The sequence below is a fragment of the Chlorocebus sabaeus genome, chromosome 20 (genome assembly GCF_047675955.1).
Source record: "Chlorocebus sabaeus isolate Y175 chromosome 20, mChlSab1.0.hap1, whole genome shotgun sequence".
In the NCBI taxonomy this organism is placed as follows: Eukaryota; Metazoa; Chordata; class Mammalia; order Primates; family Cercopithecidae; genus Chlorocebus; species Chlorocebus sabaeus.
Genome location: NC_132923.1, coordinates 126,117,925 through 126,138,025, shown reverse-complemented (window position 1 = coordinate 126,138,025; position 20,101 = coordinate 126,117,925). Strand labels below are relative to the sequence as shown.

At 57.9% G+C, this 20,101-nt stretch overlaps 1 protein-coding gene across 2 annotated transcripts in view; it reads right to left on the bottom strand.

Moving 5' to 3' along the window:
- CASZ1 (castor zinc finger 1) overlaps window positions 1-20,101 on the bottom strand; it is a 122,437-nt gene that overhangs the window by 43,887 nt on the left and 58,449 nt on the right. Inside the window, exons 1-2 of one of the 2 annotated variants that reach the window (XM_007980591.3) lie at window positions 11,473-11,719; window positions 11,050-11,088 (exon numbers count right to left, since the gene is read on the bottom strand). In XM_007980591.3, the coding sequence (XP_007978782.3) occupies window positions 11,050-11,088; window positions 11,473-11,521 (88 nt within the window). In that variant the 5' untranslated portion in view covers window positions 11,522-11,719. Of the gene's footprint in view, window positions 1-11,049; window positions 11,089-11,472; window positions 11,720-20,101 lie in introns of those variants that run through there. The other variant, XM_007980592.3, reaches the window with a different exon arrangement.

Below are 20,101 nucleotides of genomic sequence, written 5' to 3'. Positions count from 1 at the left end.
CTTCCTATCAGGGAGGCCAGGGAAAGGGACCCCACATGGCGCCCTGGAGGTGTGGTGCGCTTGGTGTGGTTGGGCTGGGGCCTGCCATCCCCCTGCTGCTTGTGCCTGGCTCTCCAGGCCTGTCTGTTCATTCTAGCTATTCCACTCGGTCCCCTAACCCTGCGGGTACAAGAAAATAAATAAAGGAGAGCCCACTCTGATCTCTGCAGCCTGGAAGTCACCAACGTGTCTGCTTGAACAGCAACGGTCACATAACATCGAACAACCAAAGCCACCATCCTTCCAGTTACAATCGGATCACACCATCTGGGGTTCTGGCTTGGCTCTCTGAGCGTGCTTTCCTGGGTTGTTTAGACTAGGAATTCTCAGCCCTACTGCCCCACGTTCCTTCCTCTGGGTTGAGGGTAGGTGTGGGGGAAGGGCAGCGCAAATCTTCCCCACCTCCTAAAGCACAGTGTGGTCTACACTGGGAAAGAAGCCGGTCCTTTTTCAGATTACAACCAAGCAAAGACCTGGGCAAACTCAATACAGCCCGCAGGCTAAAACCCCACCTGGGACAGCTGCCTGCAAAGCAGTGAGTTGATCCCGTGGAGTTCCCAAGGAAGTCCCATCACCTCTAGTAGCAAAGAAAGCCAGTGGGGATACCCACCGCTGAGCGGAACTGAAAATGGTCTCCCAGCGAACCAGGGGGTAAGGTCCCCATCTTCCCTTCCAGCAAAGCCTCCGCTTACACAGAAACATATCCAGCGAACGTGCATTGTGAACCTGTCTCCTAGGAGAATGCCCGTTTGGTTAGACATGCTTCCTGAAGGGCTCTGCGTCCAGTCCTTTCACTTCCATTTCGCCAGAGAGACAAGCTGGAGTGCGTTCCGCCCACCTGCACCCCTCCCCTGCGGACAGACGGGAGCACTCGTTTCTGCAAAGATGGGCACTCCGGGATGCCTCTAGAAAAGGAGGCTTTCCCCCAGAAGCTCAAAATGCATCTGCATCAACAACTACAGTTTATCTTGCATCCCTGCAGCCCAGGGATGTGTTCGAAGACTATAGGGGGCCAGAGACATCTGGGGATGTGGGCCAGGCAGCACGGTAGATACCCAGGGCTGGAAGCCTGTGTGTGCTCACTCAGTGCTGCCATTTGGGACAGTGCTCAGGGGAGCCCCGCACCAAGTCCTCTGGTATTTAGTGTTTGGGAACAAACCCAGCACTATCTCAGGGCCTCCAGCTTCCCCGCTTAGGAAATGGGACAGCTCCTTGTCTTCCTCCAAGGGAACCGATGAGAAGAGATGAGATGTTAGGTGTGGCTCTCCCGGAAGGAAGGCGCTGATAAACTTACGGTGGTGGGGGAGTGAGGGGCTGTGGGGTGGGGGTTGCCTTGTCCGCATCCTCTTCAGAAGCCCCGCCTGGACTGTGATATGTCAGGGGAGAAGGCTCAGGGTTAAAGCGGTGGGATCGCAGCTGCAAGCCCTTTTCTAGGCAAGGTCAAGCTTCCAAGCAGTGCCCTGCCATGCCTTGGAGGGCGCGGGGGGGCACGAGCATGCCCACCCCAGCACATGCGCCTAGCGGAACGCAGCAGCCTGGGAACAAGTTTTGGTAGCGCGAGGGGGTTTAAGTGGAGCCAACCGCAAGTCCCCCTCCTGGACAGAGACGTAGTCCATTCAAGAGGTGCTGGGCTCTCCAGGACCCTGAGGGTGGGACCATGTCAAGTAGCCCATCCTCCCACCTCCAAACAGGGCTGACTAACCGTCCCAGTTTGCCCAGGACTGGGGGGATTCACACACACCGGTCTTTGCAGTTCTGGGCAAACTGGGGTGGTCGGTCATCCTATTTCGAGACACCACAATGCTGACCACATGATCTGAGAGCTGGAAACTCAGCCCGGAGTCTAACTCGCATCTGCTCCTCGGGTCTCACACTCTCAGGTGTCAGAAATCCTCTCTTTCCTGGGTGAACTGATGACACAGGGCCTCTCATGCCCGTGGAGGCCAGACCTGAGCCTTTCCCATCTGTAGGTTTTGAAAAGCTGGTTCCTGTCATTGAGAGGGACGCTGAGCACACATGGAATGTGTCCTCCCAACTCAGCCGCCCATGGGGGAGCCCAAAAGGAACCCCCAGCATGGGACCTGGCCCAAAGGTCGGGAGCCTCCTGGAATGGAGTTGTCTTGCCTGAAACCCTTGCATTTATCAGATGAGCATGGCCTCCCCGCCAGGCCCCCTGGTATAATCCTTTCATTAATTTACTATTACATGGGAAATTACTCCTTACCCAGGAATATAAGTTTTCATCTTATTTTAAGTTAGATTCTTAAAGCAATTACCAAGGCATCTGGCGATGACTTCACCGCTGCGGCCGGGCCCCGCAGGGGAGAAGGGCGGCCCTGAAGCTGCACAGGCCCTAGAGGGGAGTCTGGGGAGAACTGGGAGGGAAGTGGGGGGCACCCTGTCATCTCTGATATTTGTTGTTTGTGGAAAAACTCCTTTCCAGTGCCACCTGCCCCGTGAACCCGCTGGTGACAGTTGCTGAAAAACCTCGGCAGCTGGGGCCTCGGGAGCATGCTCTATTTTTAATTGTTTGATCAGAATATTCACTCATCTAGGCCCATTCCCAAGACGCATTTCCCAGCCAAAGGGTTCCCCCATTTCCCACACCTTCTTCCCCCTCTCTCTCGTCAGAAATCAACTTTGAAATTAATAATCAGAGACACAGACCTCGGTGAGTTTGTCAGGAAGCATGGCGTTGGAGAGAAGGGAGGCTCCTCCCCAACCTAGGAGCCCTCAGAGTGGCCTCGACTGTTTTCTTTCTGAGCCACTGATCCTCAGCCCCCGGGCACGAAGCTGGCCCCGCATGGCCTGGCATTGCTACGCCTGTCTGAGCCCCACCCTTCCTGGCAACAGGAAGACCCCAGCCTCCCTCTGTCTACTCTGCCTCTGCTTATTCAAAAACCTCGGGGGCAGGGCAGAGGGGCTGGGGATACCCAGGAAGCTCCTGGGAAGGACAGGGAGGGGACACTGGGAGGGAGGCATGTGCCCCCGGACTCAGAGGGGCTGGAAAGAGGCTGACTTTCATTTCAGCTTCCATTTACTAGAGGAAGGGAGCCCACAGGGGCAGCTGCCGGCCTGTCCCCCAGCCAGCAAGTCACACAACCCAGCTCCAGCTGGTGTCACTGGGGCCTGAGGCAGACCGTGCTGCTAGGAAGAGGCTACTGGGGCCAACCTGACCCCGTGGCCCCCACCTGACCCCTTCCCAGGAAGGGCTCCCCACCCAGCACAGGGGCCCATGGCTGCTTGGCCGTCCTCTCCTCTCCTTATATGCCCTTGGCCGCACCACTGTACTCTTCCCTCTCAAGGTCACAGGGCCGTCCACACCAGGAATATTTACTCACCGGACTGGCCCTGTTAGCAGCACTCACCACAAATATGCTTTCTGATAAAGTTGGCAGAAAAAAAATTCTAGAGCTCAAACCAATGTCAGAAATCATCCCCTGCCCCTGCCAAGGGAGCACGAGGTGGGGCCTGGAAACAGGTCACACACCAACTGTGGGGCAGCCCTGGGGGTGCTTGTATCACGCCCCCTCTCACCTTTCTCCTTCCTGTTTTACCCGGGACAGCCTGTTGCCTAAGGGAAAGGGACCAAGGGCTGGGGATGGGTAAGCTGAGGACTGGATCTTGGGGGCACTCGGACCTCTGGAGGACGAGGCGGGTAGGGTGTCACCTGGGCTGCCCCCCAGGCCGTCTCAGCTCACTGCGCCCCTCCCCGCCACCCTCTCTTGGTGCACAGGGGCTCTGCATGTTTTTATTACCTGTTTGACTCACCGCCTTATTGCTTCTCCCCTTAATGGGGCCGTAACCGTGGAAACGAGGAATAAACGGCCACCAGAAAATGAGATGATTAAACAGGTCACCCTGGCAAACAAACTCAGCTAAGGAACCTCTGGGGGTGGGGACGCTAGGCTGCCCCTCCCCCACCCGTGGCCAGAAGGCCTGGACCAGGTCCTGACCACACTGTCCCACACCTAAAAGGAGGGGGGCAGATGCTGTGGGGCGCCCCCTGCCGGGCAGTGGAGAGCCAGGTCATCCTTCTGCGAGGCAGCCCCTGGCTTCCTGTGGCCTTGAGTTCCCAGGCTGAAGGGGTGACAGAGAGGGAGGCACTGGGCTAGAGGGCGGTGAGGATCACAGCTGTGGGGAAGAGGCACTTCCCAGTGACAAAACTTCCAGGAGTCTCTCCCAGCCGGCCTCCGGGAGGCCTCCTGCTCTCCCGCTGCACTAGGGTTCCCCCACCTAAAGCTCTGCCCGGCTCCTCCAGTCCCCCATTCTCACACAGCACAGTCCCTCCCAGGACCCCTGAGCTCACTGAAAGAGCCCCATAACAAAAGGCCAGGCGAACTTTGGGAACACCTGGTCTCTGGAAACACAAAATGTGTCCGTTTCCCAGCCCCCGCCTTCTCCTCCAAAGCCAGGTAGCGCCCCAGCCTCAGCCTGGTGGCATCAAGAGAGGGCCCTCTTGGCTTTAGGAAAGCTCTCAGCAGGTGAGTGATGACAGCACCGGCAGGGCCCAGAGGGCCAGAGGAGACCCCAGAGTCAGACCTGTGGGACATTCTAAGAGCAGATGCCCCGGCCAGGAGTGGCCCACACACCACGCCCGGGGCAGAGGCCTGAAGCCCTGGCGCCTGGCTGGCCCTCAGTGTGGGTGTATCCCTGTCTTTCTGGTCTCACTCCCTGCCCTGGGTCTGTATAGCTGGAGGGATCCCGGAAGCGGGAAAGAGAATGAGAGATGGTAGACATGCAGAGATCTGCTCAGGAGCAGAGACAAAGGGGAGAAGGAGAGGGCAAGGGAGGAAGTGGAGAAGGGCCCGGATCACCCTCTGGCTGCAGCCCTCCTGTCCCCACTAGGCAGCAGACTGACCTCCCAGTCCCAGGCCATGGCCATGGTTAGGAGTTATTGTGGGTGCCATTCAACCATCCCACTCCCGTCTTTATCCTTAGCATTCCCCTGCCCCTTTCACGTCATCCCAAATCCCAGCCTTGCTCCTTCCTGTACCCAGGCTCTAGAAAGCTCTTGAGGAGCTAAAACCCAGGTCCCAAGGGAATCGGCCAACATTTCCTGCCTTCCTCCTCCTGCCCCCACTAAGAAGCCAGGGAGGCACTTGGGGAAGAGGCACATCCATCAATCAGTTCCACCAGCACTTACAGCGGGAAGGCGTGAGCCCCAGCCCGTACCAGGCCTGGGGAGGAGGTGGCGGTACACCAGCTACCAACTAATGGTCACCGTTAGGAGCAGCCGTGGCAGAGGAAAACAAGGGCTCTGCCCGATCTCTTGGGGATCAGGGCACATGAGTCAGAGTGCTGGGTCCTGGCACAGCAATGTCACAGGTGTACCCAGAGCCTCAGAGCAGCAGGCCCACAACCAGCAGCTTCTCTCTTTTTCCAGGGCCTAGGGGGTGTGAGGCTGGAAAGGTTGCACAGGGCAAGAAAGGTAGCAGGGAGGGCCCGGCTTTAGGGAGCTGGGTGGCCTGGATGAAAAAGACAGAAAAATGTGGTTGCACAATGGGAAGCAAGAGTTCTGCTGTTGGTGGGGGAGGGAGGACAAGGCACAGAGAGAAGGGTCTGGCTAGGAGTCTAGAAAGCGTGGTGGCAGAGGGAGGTCCCTTAAGGCCATTCTTTCACAAAGCTCCCTGGGTCCTGGCCCCTGGCTCCTTGGCCTGGTGGGACAGCAGACCGCTCCTCTCCCTCCACTAGGCAGATGCTGCCAACACAGGGGCCCAGGCAGTCCTCATTTCCGTCTCTCCTGCTGCAGGAGAGCCTCCCATGCTTCCTGGGTTTCAGGCCTCGCCTCCCACATGGGTCTCTCCCCCAACAGGAGACCACACATCCTGCTGAGTTGAGGGTGTCAGGGTGCTGTTCTGTGGCCAGGCAGCCAGAGGGGTGTGTGCTAGACCACCAAGCTGCTGCCCTGCACAGGTGGTCCCGGTGAGGCTGCCCCTCCTCCTTTGCACACTGGGGCTGTCCACCCTCCTCCCACTCCCAGCTTCTCTCTACTCATTGTACCCTGGCCCAGCTACCCCAGAACAGCTGCTGCTTGCCGTAGGGACCCACAGGCAGTAATTACTACAGTGCAACTTCCTTCCCCCTCTGAAGATGAGGAGGAGGAGGAGGAGGAAAAGGAGGAAGAGGTGGCAGCAGCGGCCAGGGTGGTCAGGGTTTAAAAACCAGCTCAGGGAAGGCCCTGTTAAAAGATGAGCCTTGGGGCCTGGGGGCATGGGGGGTGGGTCAGGTGGAGAAATGGCCTGAGCCCTGGAAGAGTGTTGGGCCAGCCGTTCTAGAGGGGGCTCATGGAGCCTGGGGCTGCACCACTGACAGGGCAGGACCCAGGAAGAAGAGAGGTTGGGGCCAAGAGCCTTTCCAAGCCCCACCCAATCCCCTGCTCAGGCAGCGGGCATGGCCTTGAGCCAGGGCAGCCACTTTGACGAGGAGATGCCGCCGCATGGCTCAGCCCTCCAAAGGTGCCTGCATTTATTTTATTTTTCCATCATAAAAACTCAAGCTGCAGCCCAGCCAGATTCCCAGGCTGTGGGGGCTGGGGGAACACCAGTAGCACCGACAAGGCCGGTAGAGAGGTCTGAGTAACACCCACACTCAGTGCCTTTCTTGGAGAGGAGAGTGAATGGGTTCTCCTCGCTGGTCCCTACCCGGGAAAAAGGGCCGGGGGTGGGGTCTCTCCAGGGAGCCTTTCGGACCTGCCCCTCTGCCTCTGCCTCCTGTTGGGGAGGAAAGGCTATGCTAGGCCTTTTTGCCTCAGTTTCCTCTGATGTCTTGCAACTAGAACCAGGGCTGGTTCAAAGGGCCACTTCACAGCCCAGAGCTGCCTGTCTCCAATGCTTTCTACCAAAGAAAAGGTCCAAATAATGTGCTCCTCACCTCGTCCACTCACCCCCTACTCCCGCCCGCCAGGACTGCCCCACTGAACAAAATCAAGTTGGGAGTCAGCCAGCCAGAGATCTGAAAGGCCATCTGATGCTCAAGTCCCTCCAAATGTCACTAACCGGTGCCCAGCACAAACCTCTGTTCGAATGGTACCAGGAAACCCATGACTTCTGAGACGGCCCATTCTGTCCCGGGCTCTGACAGCTCCTTTCTGCCAAGATGGCCCCAGAGCACCTACCCCCTGCAGCAGACTGGCAAAACCCGTGCCCAACCTGGCTACAGGGGCTGGCCCCAGCTCAGACTGGTTGAGTGGGTGTATCTGGCCAAGTAAAGGCTGGAGGAAGGAAATTGAGAGCAATCTGCTCTGCCCTAAACCCGGCTTGGAATCTCTTCCTCCAGAACAGCACAGGAACCTTCTCAATCCCCGGTGCCTGGCAGGTCGAAGGTGTAACCAGAGCTAGTGAGGTTCCTAGAAGCCTCCACACTTGGCGAGGCTCTGGCCTTGACCTGGCGGCTCATGGAAGGTCTGATCTGAAGGCGGCTGACATGCAGGGTAGGGGCCTGAGCAGCACACACGGGGGGTGGGTTGGGGATGCCAAGTTCTTTGCTCTCTGGGCTCAGACACCATCTAGAAGAAGTCTGGGGCCTACCTCAAGACAGTATGCTCTCAAAGCATGGGGCTACTGAGAAATTCCACTCTGAGAATCAGGAAAATGAGCCAGCCTGGCCCAGCTTCTGATCCCACGCTTCCTGGCCTCCCCACAGCTGAGGCCTGGGTCATCTGCAATGGGGGGTCTGCTGGCAACACAAGGGGGTCCCGGCCTGGAGCCCCAGAAGGAGAAAGAAGTAGGCCAGGCTTCCTCCCACTGACCCGCCTTGACAGCAAGGCTGCAGCCACAGCGTCGCATGGACAGCGCTGTCCCTCACCGGCTCCCCCTGCAGTCTGTGGCCATCCCTTTAAACTTGCCCTCTTGCCTCTTTGGCCCTTGACCTTGTAGAGCTTATCTTGGCTCCTCCGCGCCTTGGACAGCCCCACCCCTTCGTCTCAAGAAAAGAAGGGGCAACTATCACCAGATCCCCACAAGTCAAGGGCAAGAGCCTGCTCAGAGCTCCACCCGTGTTTCACCGCCATTTTCACCCTGGCTTCTGGTTGTGTTCAGGGCCTGGGAATCAGCCTGGTGGGGCCTAACCCTGGGAGCTTCCCAACTGCAGGATGGATATACCTGTGTCTGAAAGCTTCCTCCCTTCTCCCCTCCCCCCTCCCAGCTCCCTCCCCCAGGGAAATCACTCTAAAAGGGCCTAATGGAACTATGTCCTCCTCTCTTCCTCTCTCCCCTCTCTCCCTCCCTCTCTCTCTTTCCTTTTTTTTTTTTTATTAGCATTTGTGGAATTTATTCCCAAACTCTCCTAATCTTCCGTACACAACCATTTGATTTGCATAACCCAACCCCCTCTCATAAAAACTGGCTGCTAGTTTAATTAAAAAATGTAAATTTGCTGTCATCTCGGGGCCTGGTGAATTAGGACGACATCGGCATTTTTTATTGCTAAAGACGTCCAGATTGATCCAGCCCTTGGCTGAACTATGGTTGGGGATAGGGGGTCCACATGGTCCCTGAGGGTCCTGAGGTCCTGTTGTCCCCTCCTGAGAAGGCTTGGCTCTCCCACCACTGACATCCTTATGGCTGAAGGCCTTCAGGACCTAGATGTGTCCGGGGCCGTAGGGCATGTTAACCTGTGATCAGAGGTTTGGTGGGTCCATGATGCCAGCAGCCCTTCAGGGCCTGTGCCCCTGGCCATGGACTGTGTCAGAGAGGCCGTCGGCTGAAGCTGCCCATGCTGCCCCCAGAGGAAGGGACCCTCACTTCACCAGCCATGAGCCCTGGCCAGAGATGAGGCCTGCGGCCCCGGCTGTGTCCCGTGTGCACTGTGAAGTTGAGGGAGCTGTTCCCAGCTCCTGAAGATGAGCATGGAGTCAGCCCAGGGACCAGCTCAGAGGGGATCTCAGCATCCTCATCTGCTTCCCTTTTTTGGTGAAGTGGGGGGAAGAGTGCTTTTCTTCTGAAGTTCTGAGATTATAAGTGAAACTTCCAAGTTCAAAGAAGAGACTGAGATGGTATCACCAGATGACTCCTCCAGGAAACAGTCAGAACTCTGCCACCCTGGGCCTCCCCTCTGGCCAGAGTCCAGGCCTGAGTCCCACTGGGAGTGCTCTACTCCAGCTATAGGAGGAGCTACAGCTGACCTCAGGGTCCCTTCTAGCTTCTAGGAAAAGTTTCCAGAGCCTGTCCCTGGAGTCCTGGGAGAAGTCAGTCTCCCTAAGGCCCAGGAGAGACACCACCAGAGGCTCTGCCACCTGCCTCCTACCAGGGCTGGGAGGCCCTCACTCTAGTCTGGACACCCTAGAGAAGGGCTTTGGAGTACTGTCCCCACAACAGACTTGGAGGGACTTGTTGGTGGATGGCAGGAGGATGGACTCTGGCTCCAGCTGGCACTCAGGTTAGGAGGAGGCCGGCCAGAGGGCCTGCCTTCCAGCTCTGTAATGCCTGGGTCCCTTGTGCTGGCCCACAAGCAGAGGCTCGCCTGCCCCAGGTAGGGGGGGGTGCCTTGCCACCAGACCCATCTCTGAGGTCTGCTTCTTGGCTGGGATGGGTGGGGCCCCATTTCCGAAGAAAGGGGGTGGGGCCTGAGAGGGAGGTAATGAGACACTGATTGGAGGTGGGGGTGGGCAGGTTCTCTGTGGGAGTGGAGGGCAGGGAGGGGCAGGGTGGCAGCCATGGCCCTAGACACCTTTACCACTTTGCCCAGCAGGGGGTGTCACACCCTTCCTGGGCACAGAGGTCCCGAGGCCCTCCACATCGGACCAGCCAAGATCACATCTGGTGTCACACAATCCTCAAACTCTGCAAATGACACCGCCCTTCCCCCTCAACAAACACAGGCTCTTCTTCACCAGCCATCGTGCCACCCATCCTCAGCCCCTCAGGGCTGCCTCCTGTCTCTCTGCCCACTCCCCTTTGACCTTAGAAGGTTAGATATCAGCTCATGGGTCCCAAGGGCCGATGCTGTGAACTTGGGCCTATTATAAACAACAACGCTAACAGCCACCAGTATCACCTATCCCATCAATGAACCAGGAGAGTTCGGAGATCAGTCTCAACGAACGATCGGGCTGTTTGTTTCTTTTAAAACATTGAAGAAGACAGCTGCTTTTGTAAGCCTCGCATGTAAGGGTCCTGGTCAAAATTTGGTTTCAATAGCCAGGGCCCATGGGAAGCCCTCAAGAGCTGAAGGCAAAAACACTGGAAAGAATTAGATTAAAACCAAGAAAACACCAAAATCTCAGGATAAACTGCCCCAGGCGAGCACCAGGCCTCCTGGAACCCCCGGCCTTGTCCCACAGGAGGCCCCCAAAACCTAGATGCCTACGCTGAGTAGTCCTTCTGGTCCGGCACCACCCCCCAGGGTGGGGGCTAAAGAGGTGGGTGGGAGACAGTCCAGGGCCCCTCACTTTGAACTGATAGCAGCCACCTCACCCCACAGATTCTCAGGTGAAAAATACTCATTAGCCATAATAAGCAGCTTGATCATCCGACACAGCCTTGTCCCAAATAAATTAAATTCCTTTACCTTGAGACAGTCGCCCCGAAACCAGACTAACCACCTTTCCCAACAGGACGCTGCTTTCAAAAACTAAACCACCCCCCACTAAAAAAATAAAAACACACACCCCACAGCCAGACACACAAAGATCTTTGCAGAGAACAAAAAAAAAAAAAAAAAAAGGCACACAGAAAAAAACACGAAGCCATACAAAAAACACGGAGAACAAAAACCCCACAAAAACCCCCTAAATCCTCTCTCTGGGTGCCCCCCAGCTCCTGCTCCTCTCGGTTCTTTCATAATGACAAGCATCACATTAGTCACAGCCTCTAAGCAAGTGGCAAATAACAACAACAACAGCCTCAGAAGTCGCCGATCCCGAGGCCGGGACGCTGGGAGGCAGCCGCCCCGACCCTCCCGGCCCCCACCCGGCCCCGCCGCCACCTCATTGGGCTAAAAATAAGAACTTCCGTAAAAGAAGCGAAAGAAAAGTGAAAGAGCCGCCCCTACGTTCCCACCGGCCGGTACCTGTTCCAAGATCCATTCTCTTCTCCTTGGTCCCAAACTCTTCGCGGAACGCCACCAGGGGAAGACCGGGAGAGAAGAAACACCGGGTTAGCGTCTCGCGGGACCCCAGCCGCCCGCCCCGCGCGCCCCCCGCCCCGCAGGAGCGGCCCGTCCCGGGCGGGTGCCGAGGCCGCGGCGGAGAAACTTTCTCCTCCGCGCCGCCCGCTTCTCACGCTCGGCCCCGCACGCGCCCGCGGCTCCGCGCAGCCCGAGTTTCTCCAACTAAGGCAGCAACTCTCGGCCGGCGCGGCCCCGGCTTGGGGGCCCGGGCCGGGGGATCCGCGAGGCCCAGAGGCGCCCCCGTCCCGCCGCCAGCGCCCCGCGCCCGGGTCGCCGCCCAAGACCGCGGCCCCCGGGCCTCCCCCGCCCGCGCCCGGTACTCACCATAGTCGGAGAGTCGAAAGCCGAATTCACTTAAATAATCAACTTTCATAATACTTAATTAATGCCTAATTGCAACTGATTACTCCCCGAATAACAAGTTGTTTTAAAGCCCTGATGTCATTGCTCCTGCCGGTAACACTCAGGGTAACAGTTTGGCAGGAGGGAGCGGGCGGGCGGGCGCGGCCGGGGGCGCTGCCAGGAGCCGCGGTGATTGGCAGGGCGGCCGCGGCACCGCCTCCTCGGCCCGGCCCGCGCCGGCCCCGGCAGGTGAAAGAGCAGAGCGCGGCCCCGCCGCCGCCGCCACCGCCGCCGCCGCCGCCCGGTGCGCCCGCCCGCCGCCCGCCCGCCGCCCGGTGCCGGAGTGAATGGGCTCGCGCTCGCTCGCGCCCCCCGCCGCGCGCCCCCGCCGCGCGCGCCCCTGCGCGCGCCCGCGCCGCACTGCCAGGGCGACCGGCCCCATTGGCTCTGCGATTCCCCAAACCTCTGGCTCCGGGAGGAGGGGGCGGGGACTTGCGCTCAGAGCTGGCGGGAGGGGACTCGGCGCGGGGCGGGGAGCGCGGCCGGAGGACGGCGCCCGCGGGCACGCGCCCACTCTTGCCGGCCGCCGGCGGCCGCGCGCGCACTCGCACGCTCCCAGCGGCCGCTCGGGCCCCGCGAGCGCGACCGACGGCCGCCGCGCGCGCCTTCCCTACGCCCCGCGCGGCCGCGCTAACTTTTCCGCGAGGGCGGGCGCAGGTGTGAGGCGCCGCGGGGCCGCGCCCGCCGGGCCGCGCGCTCCCCTGCCCGCTGCCTGCGGGCTCGGGGCTCCTTGGGTAGCACAGGGATTTCGTGTTCCCCTCACAGCAGTGGCGGCTCTTGGAGCTGGAGGAACAGGAGTGCGGGGCGAGGCGGGTCAGAGCGCAGTCGGGCCCGCGTGCCCTCGCATCCCGCTCGTCCCCAGCCCTGGGCCTGACGAGCGCCGGCCTGGGACACGCCCTGGGGTCTCCTCCACGTTGCTTTGGTTTTGCCCTTAAAACTGGTCCAAGTGTCCTCCCAGAGCCTCCCCGGTCTTTCGGTCTTTCTCCCCGCTCCTCCCTCAAAGTTGGGCCATCTGCCCTGCAGGCCAGATGAATGGAGATCGGCGCCCCTCTTCCCCCACAGCCCCCGACCCATGATCCCGGCCATCACTTGGGCTTCCTCCCTACCTTGTCCCTCTGGCCTCTGCCCTAGGAAGGGTGCTCACCAGAGCACAAGCACCCTCAACCAGGGAGTCTGAGGCACATCGCGGCTCCTCCTCCTCCCCACGCCCCCCGCCCCACCACCGCGTCGGGCTCTGGGGCCAGGCCCTGTCCCCTTCAACGTGGAACCTCATATCCTGCCAGCCCATGGCCAGCCAGGCGCTTTGTGCTCCCCTTGCTCCTCCTCCTTTTCTGCCAGAGAGGGCAGTTTGAGGGGTCTCCCCACCATGCACGGTGTACCATGGGACATACCCAGATGTCCCTGCTGCAGCTATATATTTTGAGAGTCCTTAAATGTTGGTGACCTAAGTGACCCATCCGGCCCAGAGGGGCTCACGGAAAGAGACGGTGGGGTGAGCAGGGCCTTGGGCAGCCTTGCTAAGGAAGGACCTGGCTCTCCGTCCCTTCTTCACCTATCCTGCTGCCCTCCTCACCTCTCCCCACGCTCATCTTTCAGGAGGGGCCACACTGCCTTCAGATGAGGGGAGGGGAGCAGGGCCCAGGCTTCCCTGGTCTTTGGACAGCATCCAGCAACATGGCGCTGGCCTATTTTTGCAATAATTTCTATTTTGCAAAGGGAGGGGCCAGGGAGGCCTTGGGGCAAAGACATCAGGGAGTTAACAATCTACTCTTTCTCCTACTTTCCCCTCATTTTTCTCCTTTTTTCCTGCTTGCTCTATAGTTCTAAATGGCCTCGAAGGGAGCTGGGCATCCCTCCCCTACTCCACTGCCCTTCTCACTGCCTTCCTGGCCGTCCCCACTCCTGGCCGTCACACAGCCCCATTGGCTCTGTAATTCCCCAACCCATCCCTACATAGGAACAGCAGCTGGAGAGGCCCAGAAACCTTATTGAGCTGCCCCTGGTCCCAAAACCTCGAATAAGGGAACAAAACTACCCCAAGTCTAAGCCTGGGAGTATGACTGCCTGTACCGGGCACCCAGCACAGAGGACTGTGTGCCTCTGCTCCCTACATGGGATCTCAGAGAGGGCATCTGTGTCCAGGACCGCTGGGGGGTACACACATGCCTCTGGGTGTTGCCCCCAGTGACTCCCCAAAGCAAGGAATCGTAACAACAGGCTTGCAGCTCTGGCTGGTGACAGCAAGTGATCAATCCCCACCACAATCCTGAGCCTCTGCTGTCCTGTCTGGGCAACTGTGTGTAGGAGGAAGCCTGGAGGCAAGGGGTAGAAGAGGTGATTTCTGGGTGCATTTGAAGATGTCTGCACAGATGGGGAGCTCCTTGCATACGTGACCCACACAGCCACTGGCTGGCTCGGAATGTCCTCCTCGGCTGCAGCTGACAGTGGTCAGAGCCTGACCCCTGGGGAGGGTGTGGAGGGGAAAAGGAAGCATATTCCCTCTAGCTGCCCAGGCAGGACCACCTGGATTGGCCACCCAGTAACTCCGGGGCCTCAGGTAGACAAAGGCTGTAGAGGAATGGCGGAAGGGACAGGACTCGAAAGAGCTTGGGGGACAGCAGCCAGCGGTGGAGGGAGGTGTGGGGATGCCTGGAAAACCTCCGTTCTGTCAAGTCCCTGGCCAGGTAGCCACAGGTCGAGTGGGCCCTGCCCAAGAGGAAAAGGCCTTCCTCTTGGAGGAGTAGGGGTCAGAGAAGCAAGAAACAGGCCAACTCGGAGTGCAACGATTTATGAAGGTCAGAGAAGAAGGCGGAGGCTTCGAGGTCGTGGGGTGTGAGTCAGAGGCTGTGTCATGGAGGGGTCCCCAGATTATGCGCCCCCCCCTTCTCTGTCTCTCTCTCTGAGTGTATCTGCTCGTACCAAGAGGAGAAGTCTCTTTTGAGGCTATGGCCCATCTTTGCCTTGAGGACTCCAACATGGTGATACCTGAGACCCCAAAACCAGGCCACAGTGAGGACCTTCATGTCTGGGACTCAAGGGATGGAGATCCAATGCCATAATCTCTCCTGGTCTTGAGTCCCCGGACCCAGAGCCTCCAGCTCCTCCTGAGACAGCCCACTCGCAAGAGAAAAAGAAGAGTGGAAGGCAACCCAGCGGTCTCCCCCAACCCAGGCTCCCCACCTCAGCACCAAGGAAAGCCATCCGCCCTTCCTGTCACACTGCCATCGCTGGTTCCTTTCCCCCCGCCCGCACCCCCAGGTTGCCCACTCACTCTCTCTCCCTCCCCAGCCTGGAGCCTTCTCACTCACCAGCCTGTTTACACACCAGGTATCTCATGCTTTATCTGCTCTCATTTTGAATTTGTAACTTTCACATAAACTTGAACAAAGCTCCTTTTGTTCTGGCACCCCACCCCAGGATCCCAATAAACTGGTTCCATCTGAGGCGACTGGGCCAGGGCACAGAAGCCTTGGCCAAAGGACTGCGTGTGCCTGCGAACAAGCATGTTCGCACCTGCGATGGAGTCCGTGTGTTTGCGTGTGAGCCCGCTCCGGGGCCGATGGAGGGAGGGTATCGGGAAAACTGTGAGCCAGCGAAGTGGACGGGAAGCGTGGGGCCCGAGGGAGGGCAGAGCCAAGGCACCACGGCACGGCCACGGGCACAGGAGGTCGTGGGCCACAGACAGGTGGGTGTTGGGGCAGGGGGTCAACAGGATGAGAAGGAAACAAAGGGGAGAAAGGAGCCACAGCGTGGGTGGCGGAGCGAGGGCCGCGCCGAGTGTAAGGCAGACGCACGGATTGCATTATGGCAGGAGAGGGGCTGGCACAGCCGCACGCTCGGCCCCGTAATCCTGTTAGCCAGCAATCTCCATTCCGAAAGAGCTTCATTTCTTTGTGAATATTTGTAAACTAGATATCTAATGGAAAATTATAGGAAAATTATAGTGAAATTCATGACGGAGAAATCCGATTATCCCTAATTCAATTATGCCATCTTAGCCCACACAGCACATTTCCCATTTTTTTCCCATAAATACCGATGCCAGGGGTCCCGGTAATCAAATAAAATTGAAAATCATCTTCCCATTAAATTCAATTAGCCGCAATTTCTAAAGCCTATCAGAGATTTTAATTACTAAATTATAAAATTCTCCAATGCTAAATTGAAACCAAAAAAATTGCACATCCTTATATTTCAGAGAAAAAAAAAAGGGCCAGCAAAATCCTTGAAAAATGCCCTCTTCTCTGTGGCCGGCTCCGAAGCAGCCTCCCCACCTGGAAGAGGCTCACCACTGCTGCGTACTTGTCCAGCTGGGGATGAAGCCAAGGGACCAAGGAGGGGCCCTGGCAGGGGAGGGCTGAGGGGGACTGGCTTAACAGAGGGGCGAGCCGCACCTCCAACCCCAGCGAGCTCCTCCACACTGGCCTTCCTCTTGTGGGCTCTCCTGGCTCCTGAGAAGTCCTCAGCTCTGTCTCTTACCAGGAAGCCTCTAACTCCCAGCGTCACCTTCTTGGCCCATGAATTGGGCTCAGGCTTAGGTCACAGCTTGGCCTCGGGGCTCTGTGTGGCTCCAGGACAGCGGACAGGAGGCAGCCAGCTCTTACCCAAGCACAGGCTGTCTAGCCACTCAGCTGCCCCCCGCCCCCGCACCCATGGCCTGGCCTGGGTTGGGGGTGTGAGCAGGATGGAACCTGGGGTTGGGGGTGGATGGGTATCACAGCATGGCTCCATGGTCCAGAGGCTGCTTGCTCCAGGGTGTTCTCAGGGGCCTGTGAGGCCTGGCAGTGTACCAGCCTCCAGGGAGAAGAGCTGGGGATCGACATGGCCCAAATCTGGCCTCTCCCTGCACTTCCAGCTCATCCTCCGTTCTCCTTACCCTCTCCTGGGAAGTCAACGGCCCTGAACTGGCCAGAAGGAACGCCCTTGTGCCCTGGGAGAGGCTCACACTTTCCCCCCATTTCCTTTTAGGGAAGTGCTGGCCACAACCCCAAACAGTAGCCCCTCCTCTCCCCCCACCCCCACATCCCACTTACCCTGCTCTAAAAGCTGCTCTCAGAGTCAGTAGAACCTGGGGAGGTGGCATCGGTGGGGGCATAAAGTGACCCAAGGTCTGAAAGTCAAGGTAGGTGTTTGGGTGGGCAGCTGGCAGCCCTGGCAGATCCAGGACAGTCGGCAGAAGTCTTGCCGTCAGCCCAGCACCCAGGGAGCCGGGAGCAGGTTTAATTTGCCAGGCAGCCAGGAGTGCCAGCAGGGGAGGCACCCGCAAACAAAACAAAAACAAAAAAGTTAATTATCTTTGGCTTTTTCTTAATAAATATCCAAACTGGCCCGGCCGGATCCTCCGCTTTGGAGGGAGAGAGAAGAAGGAGGAAAAAAACCCCAAACCAAAATCCAACAGGCTGATTCCCTTGTGTTTCCCTTCCCTTTTGTCTCGCCCTTGTAGGTTTCTCTTATCAGAAACAGCGACGGTTTCACATTAATTCCCAAATTTTTGTGAGTTCAAGAGTGTGGCCACAAAAACTTTTAAAAAAAGTTTTGGGGTGGAAACGTGGAGTGTGAGAGCAGAGAGGTAGATGGGAAGAAAAAGGTGAGAAGGAACAGAAGAGAAGCAGAGACAGAGACAGAGAAAGAGAGCCAGAGAAAGAGAGAGAGAGATAAAAAGAGAGACAGATAGAGAGAGAAAGAGAGACAGAGACAGAGAGAGAGAGAGAGAGTATGAAGCAGGGAACTGGGCTAGTTGGGTTGCCCTGTGGGCCTGGCCCAGCCTGTGGCCCCAGCCCGGGCGGGGACCTGTTCTGGAATGTCGGGTTGGCATTTTGTCTCAGTTACAATGATCAGCTGCAGGAGATACGGGATTTCTCATTTTAAGCTCTGAAACCACTTAGGTTTCTCTGGCTACTTCAGCTACCCTGTTGCTGCTGGTTCCTGCGCCAAGTCTCCCTTCTAGGAGCAAGGCTGGGAGAAGCAGAGGGAGGGGTCCCAGGAGGGGAGGCTGGCTGTCCTTATGGCAGGTATGACGTTTTCTATGTGGAGTTGCCAGCGTACCTGGGAAGAAGACACGTGTGCTCCTGCCTGGGTCTTGGTGTTTGGATGGTGTATGTACACGCCTGAGCCTGAACTGTCAGACACACATGATAGGCACGTGTGTGTCAGGGGTGGGGTAGGGGTCAGCCAGGACATCAAGCAATCCCTCATGAAGCACCAGCTCTGGAGTCTCAGTACCTGGGTTCACACCCCAGCTCCATCTTCCACGGGCTCTGCTCCGTGAACCCAGGCACTGACCCTCTACCTTCGCAGCATGTTAAGGAAATCATCGTTAGCAGAACCCTAGGTCTGCCGATGGTGGCGGATGGAGAGGGACTGCTAACGAGTACAGGGTTTCTTTCTGGGGGGATGAAAATGTTCTAAAATTAGATAGTGGTGATGATGGTACAACCTAGTGAATATACTAAAAACCACTGAATTGCACATTTTAAAAAGGTGAATTTATGGTATATGAAGGATACCTCAATAAAGTGGTTATCAAAAAGTGGGGGAAAGACGGGGGACTCATATTGGCACTTCCTGAATAGAGTTGTTGCCACACGGCACTCAGCCGGCACACAGTCAGTGCTCAGTAAGGATTGGCTGTTAATAGGGATCAGTCCAAGGCCTGGGCTGGTGTCCATGGGTGTATACCGTTGGAGCTTACAAACGTTTACTTGGGCCCCTGATGCCAGGGCCAGCAGGTTGTCAAGCAGCTGAACTGCCCCAGGTGTCTGGTGGGGCTCCTGGGCAGCTACTCCCTGGCAGGGAAGGGGGTGTGTGGCTCTCCTCCTGCCTCCCGCCTGAGTCCCTGGAGAGGAGGCTGCCCACCGTGGCAGGCGGGTTCCCATGCCGCACTCTGCCCGTCTCACAGACACTCATATTCTCCGTGTGCAGCAGACCGTGAATTCACCTTCATACTAGTTACAGGGTTATTTAGCTTCTCCTGATGCTGACAATCACAAACTTTAATTCTCTGCCTGGCTTCTCCCTGCTGTGCCCTCTGCCCACCCCCAAAATCCTTGGGAGAGGATGGGAAGGACTTAGGTCCAGCTCCCTCTCGCCAAAGCTCGCCCTTCAGAGTGATGGAGTGATGGGAGGAGGGGGGGCGGTCAGAAGGAGGAGATGTCGGGCAAAGGGCTGGGGGGAGAACAGTGCGGGAGAGAGGAAGTACCACTAAGGCTAATGGGAGCTTCCGTCCTGCTCCTCCAGCCTGACACTAATGTATTCAACCTGACATCCCATCTTGTCATGAATGAAGACTCGGCCGATCAGGCTGCTGGTTTGAGGGCTGGCAGCCTCGGGCGGGACAGACCGGGGCCAGGGCTCAGGCCTGGGGCTGAGCCCCTAGGACAAGGCAACTGGCAGGGGGCTGGCTTTCCTGCCTCCTGCTGAACTAACAGGTGCCCATCCAGGAGCTGACCTGAGGGAGCCCATTCCTACCAGCCTGACAAGCCAGGTCTCGGTTTCCCCTACTCCCCCAGCCCATCTCCCGTTGGGCCAAGCCGTCCTGCCTACGGAGGCTTCTCTTGGGCTTCTGGCCCCACTGCCTGGGCGGCATCTCTCTTCCTTTGCGGAAGGCAGGTGGATCTGCTCAGAGCTACTGTCAAACATTAGATGGGAAATAAAGACTGAGACATCCCCTACCACACACCCAAATCACAAAATCCTGAGATGAGTGCAGGGGACAGGTCCCCACCCAGGTGACACATGCCCGCTTCCTTGCCTGCTGGAAGGAGCTGCTGCTGCCTGGCTCCCCACCGGCCAGCCCTGGTGGGGTCTTCATCCCTCTCTTGTCTTGGCTTCAGCAGATTCCCTGCTTTCTATCTGCCCTGTGCATCTGCACCCTTTCCAGGAGCAGGCCCAGCTTCCAGCAGGTCCACAGAGGCCTCCCGCTGGCTCAGGGGCCAGTGAAGGGCAGAGATCTCAGACCCTCCTCTTATCCACCACCTGCCTCCTGAAGTGGCCACATTGTCTTTCCCCAAAGCCTCCCGGGCTAGTGAAGGGAAGGAGGAACAATTTGCTTTGAGAAGCATCTGGGTGGAACAGGGGACTCTCACCCACAAAATCCAAGCTGGCCCCATCAGTCACTTGTTAGACAGAGAGTCCCAAGGGCAGAAGGCCAAGCCAAGAGGAATCACAAAGACCAGAGGCCTGGCAATGACCTGGGCCCGGGAGCTTGGAGCGGGAGACGCAGGGCTGGAGGCAGTGCTGGGAGGAGAGGGAGGCCAAGAACCCCATTGGTGGATCCAGGTTAGTGTCTGCCTCCTCCCAGCCCCATTCCACTGCCCCACCCCTGCCAGCGGGGGAAGTGGCCACGGTGGCCTGGGCAAGAGAGATGTCAACGGGGCCGATGGGAGAAGGGGCTTGTTGACTGCAAACTGTCCATTATGGCTTAGATTATAAGCATATTGCACAGGGCTCTCTGCACGATGCCGGGGAAATCCAATACGCTGAAAGGTTAATGCAATCAATTAGGGTGACAAGGAAGTAAAGTAAAGCCTTCCGAGTAGATGAAAAGGGGAGA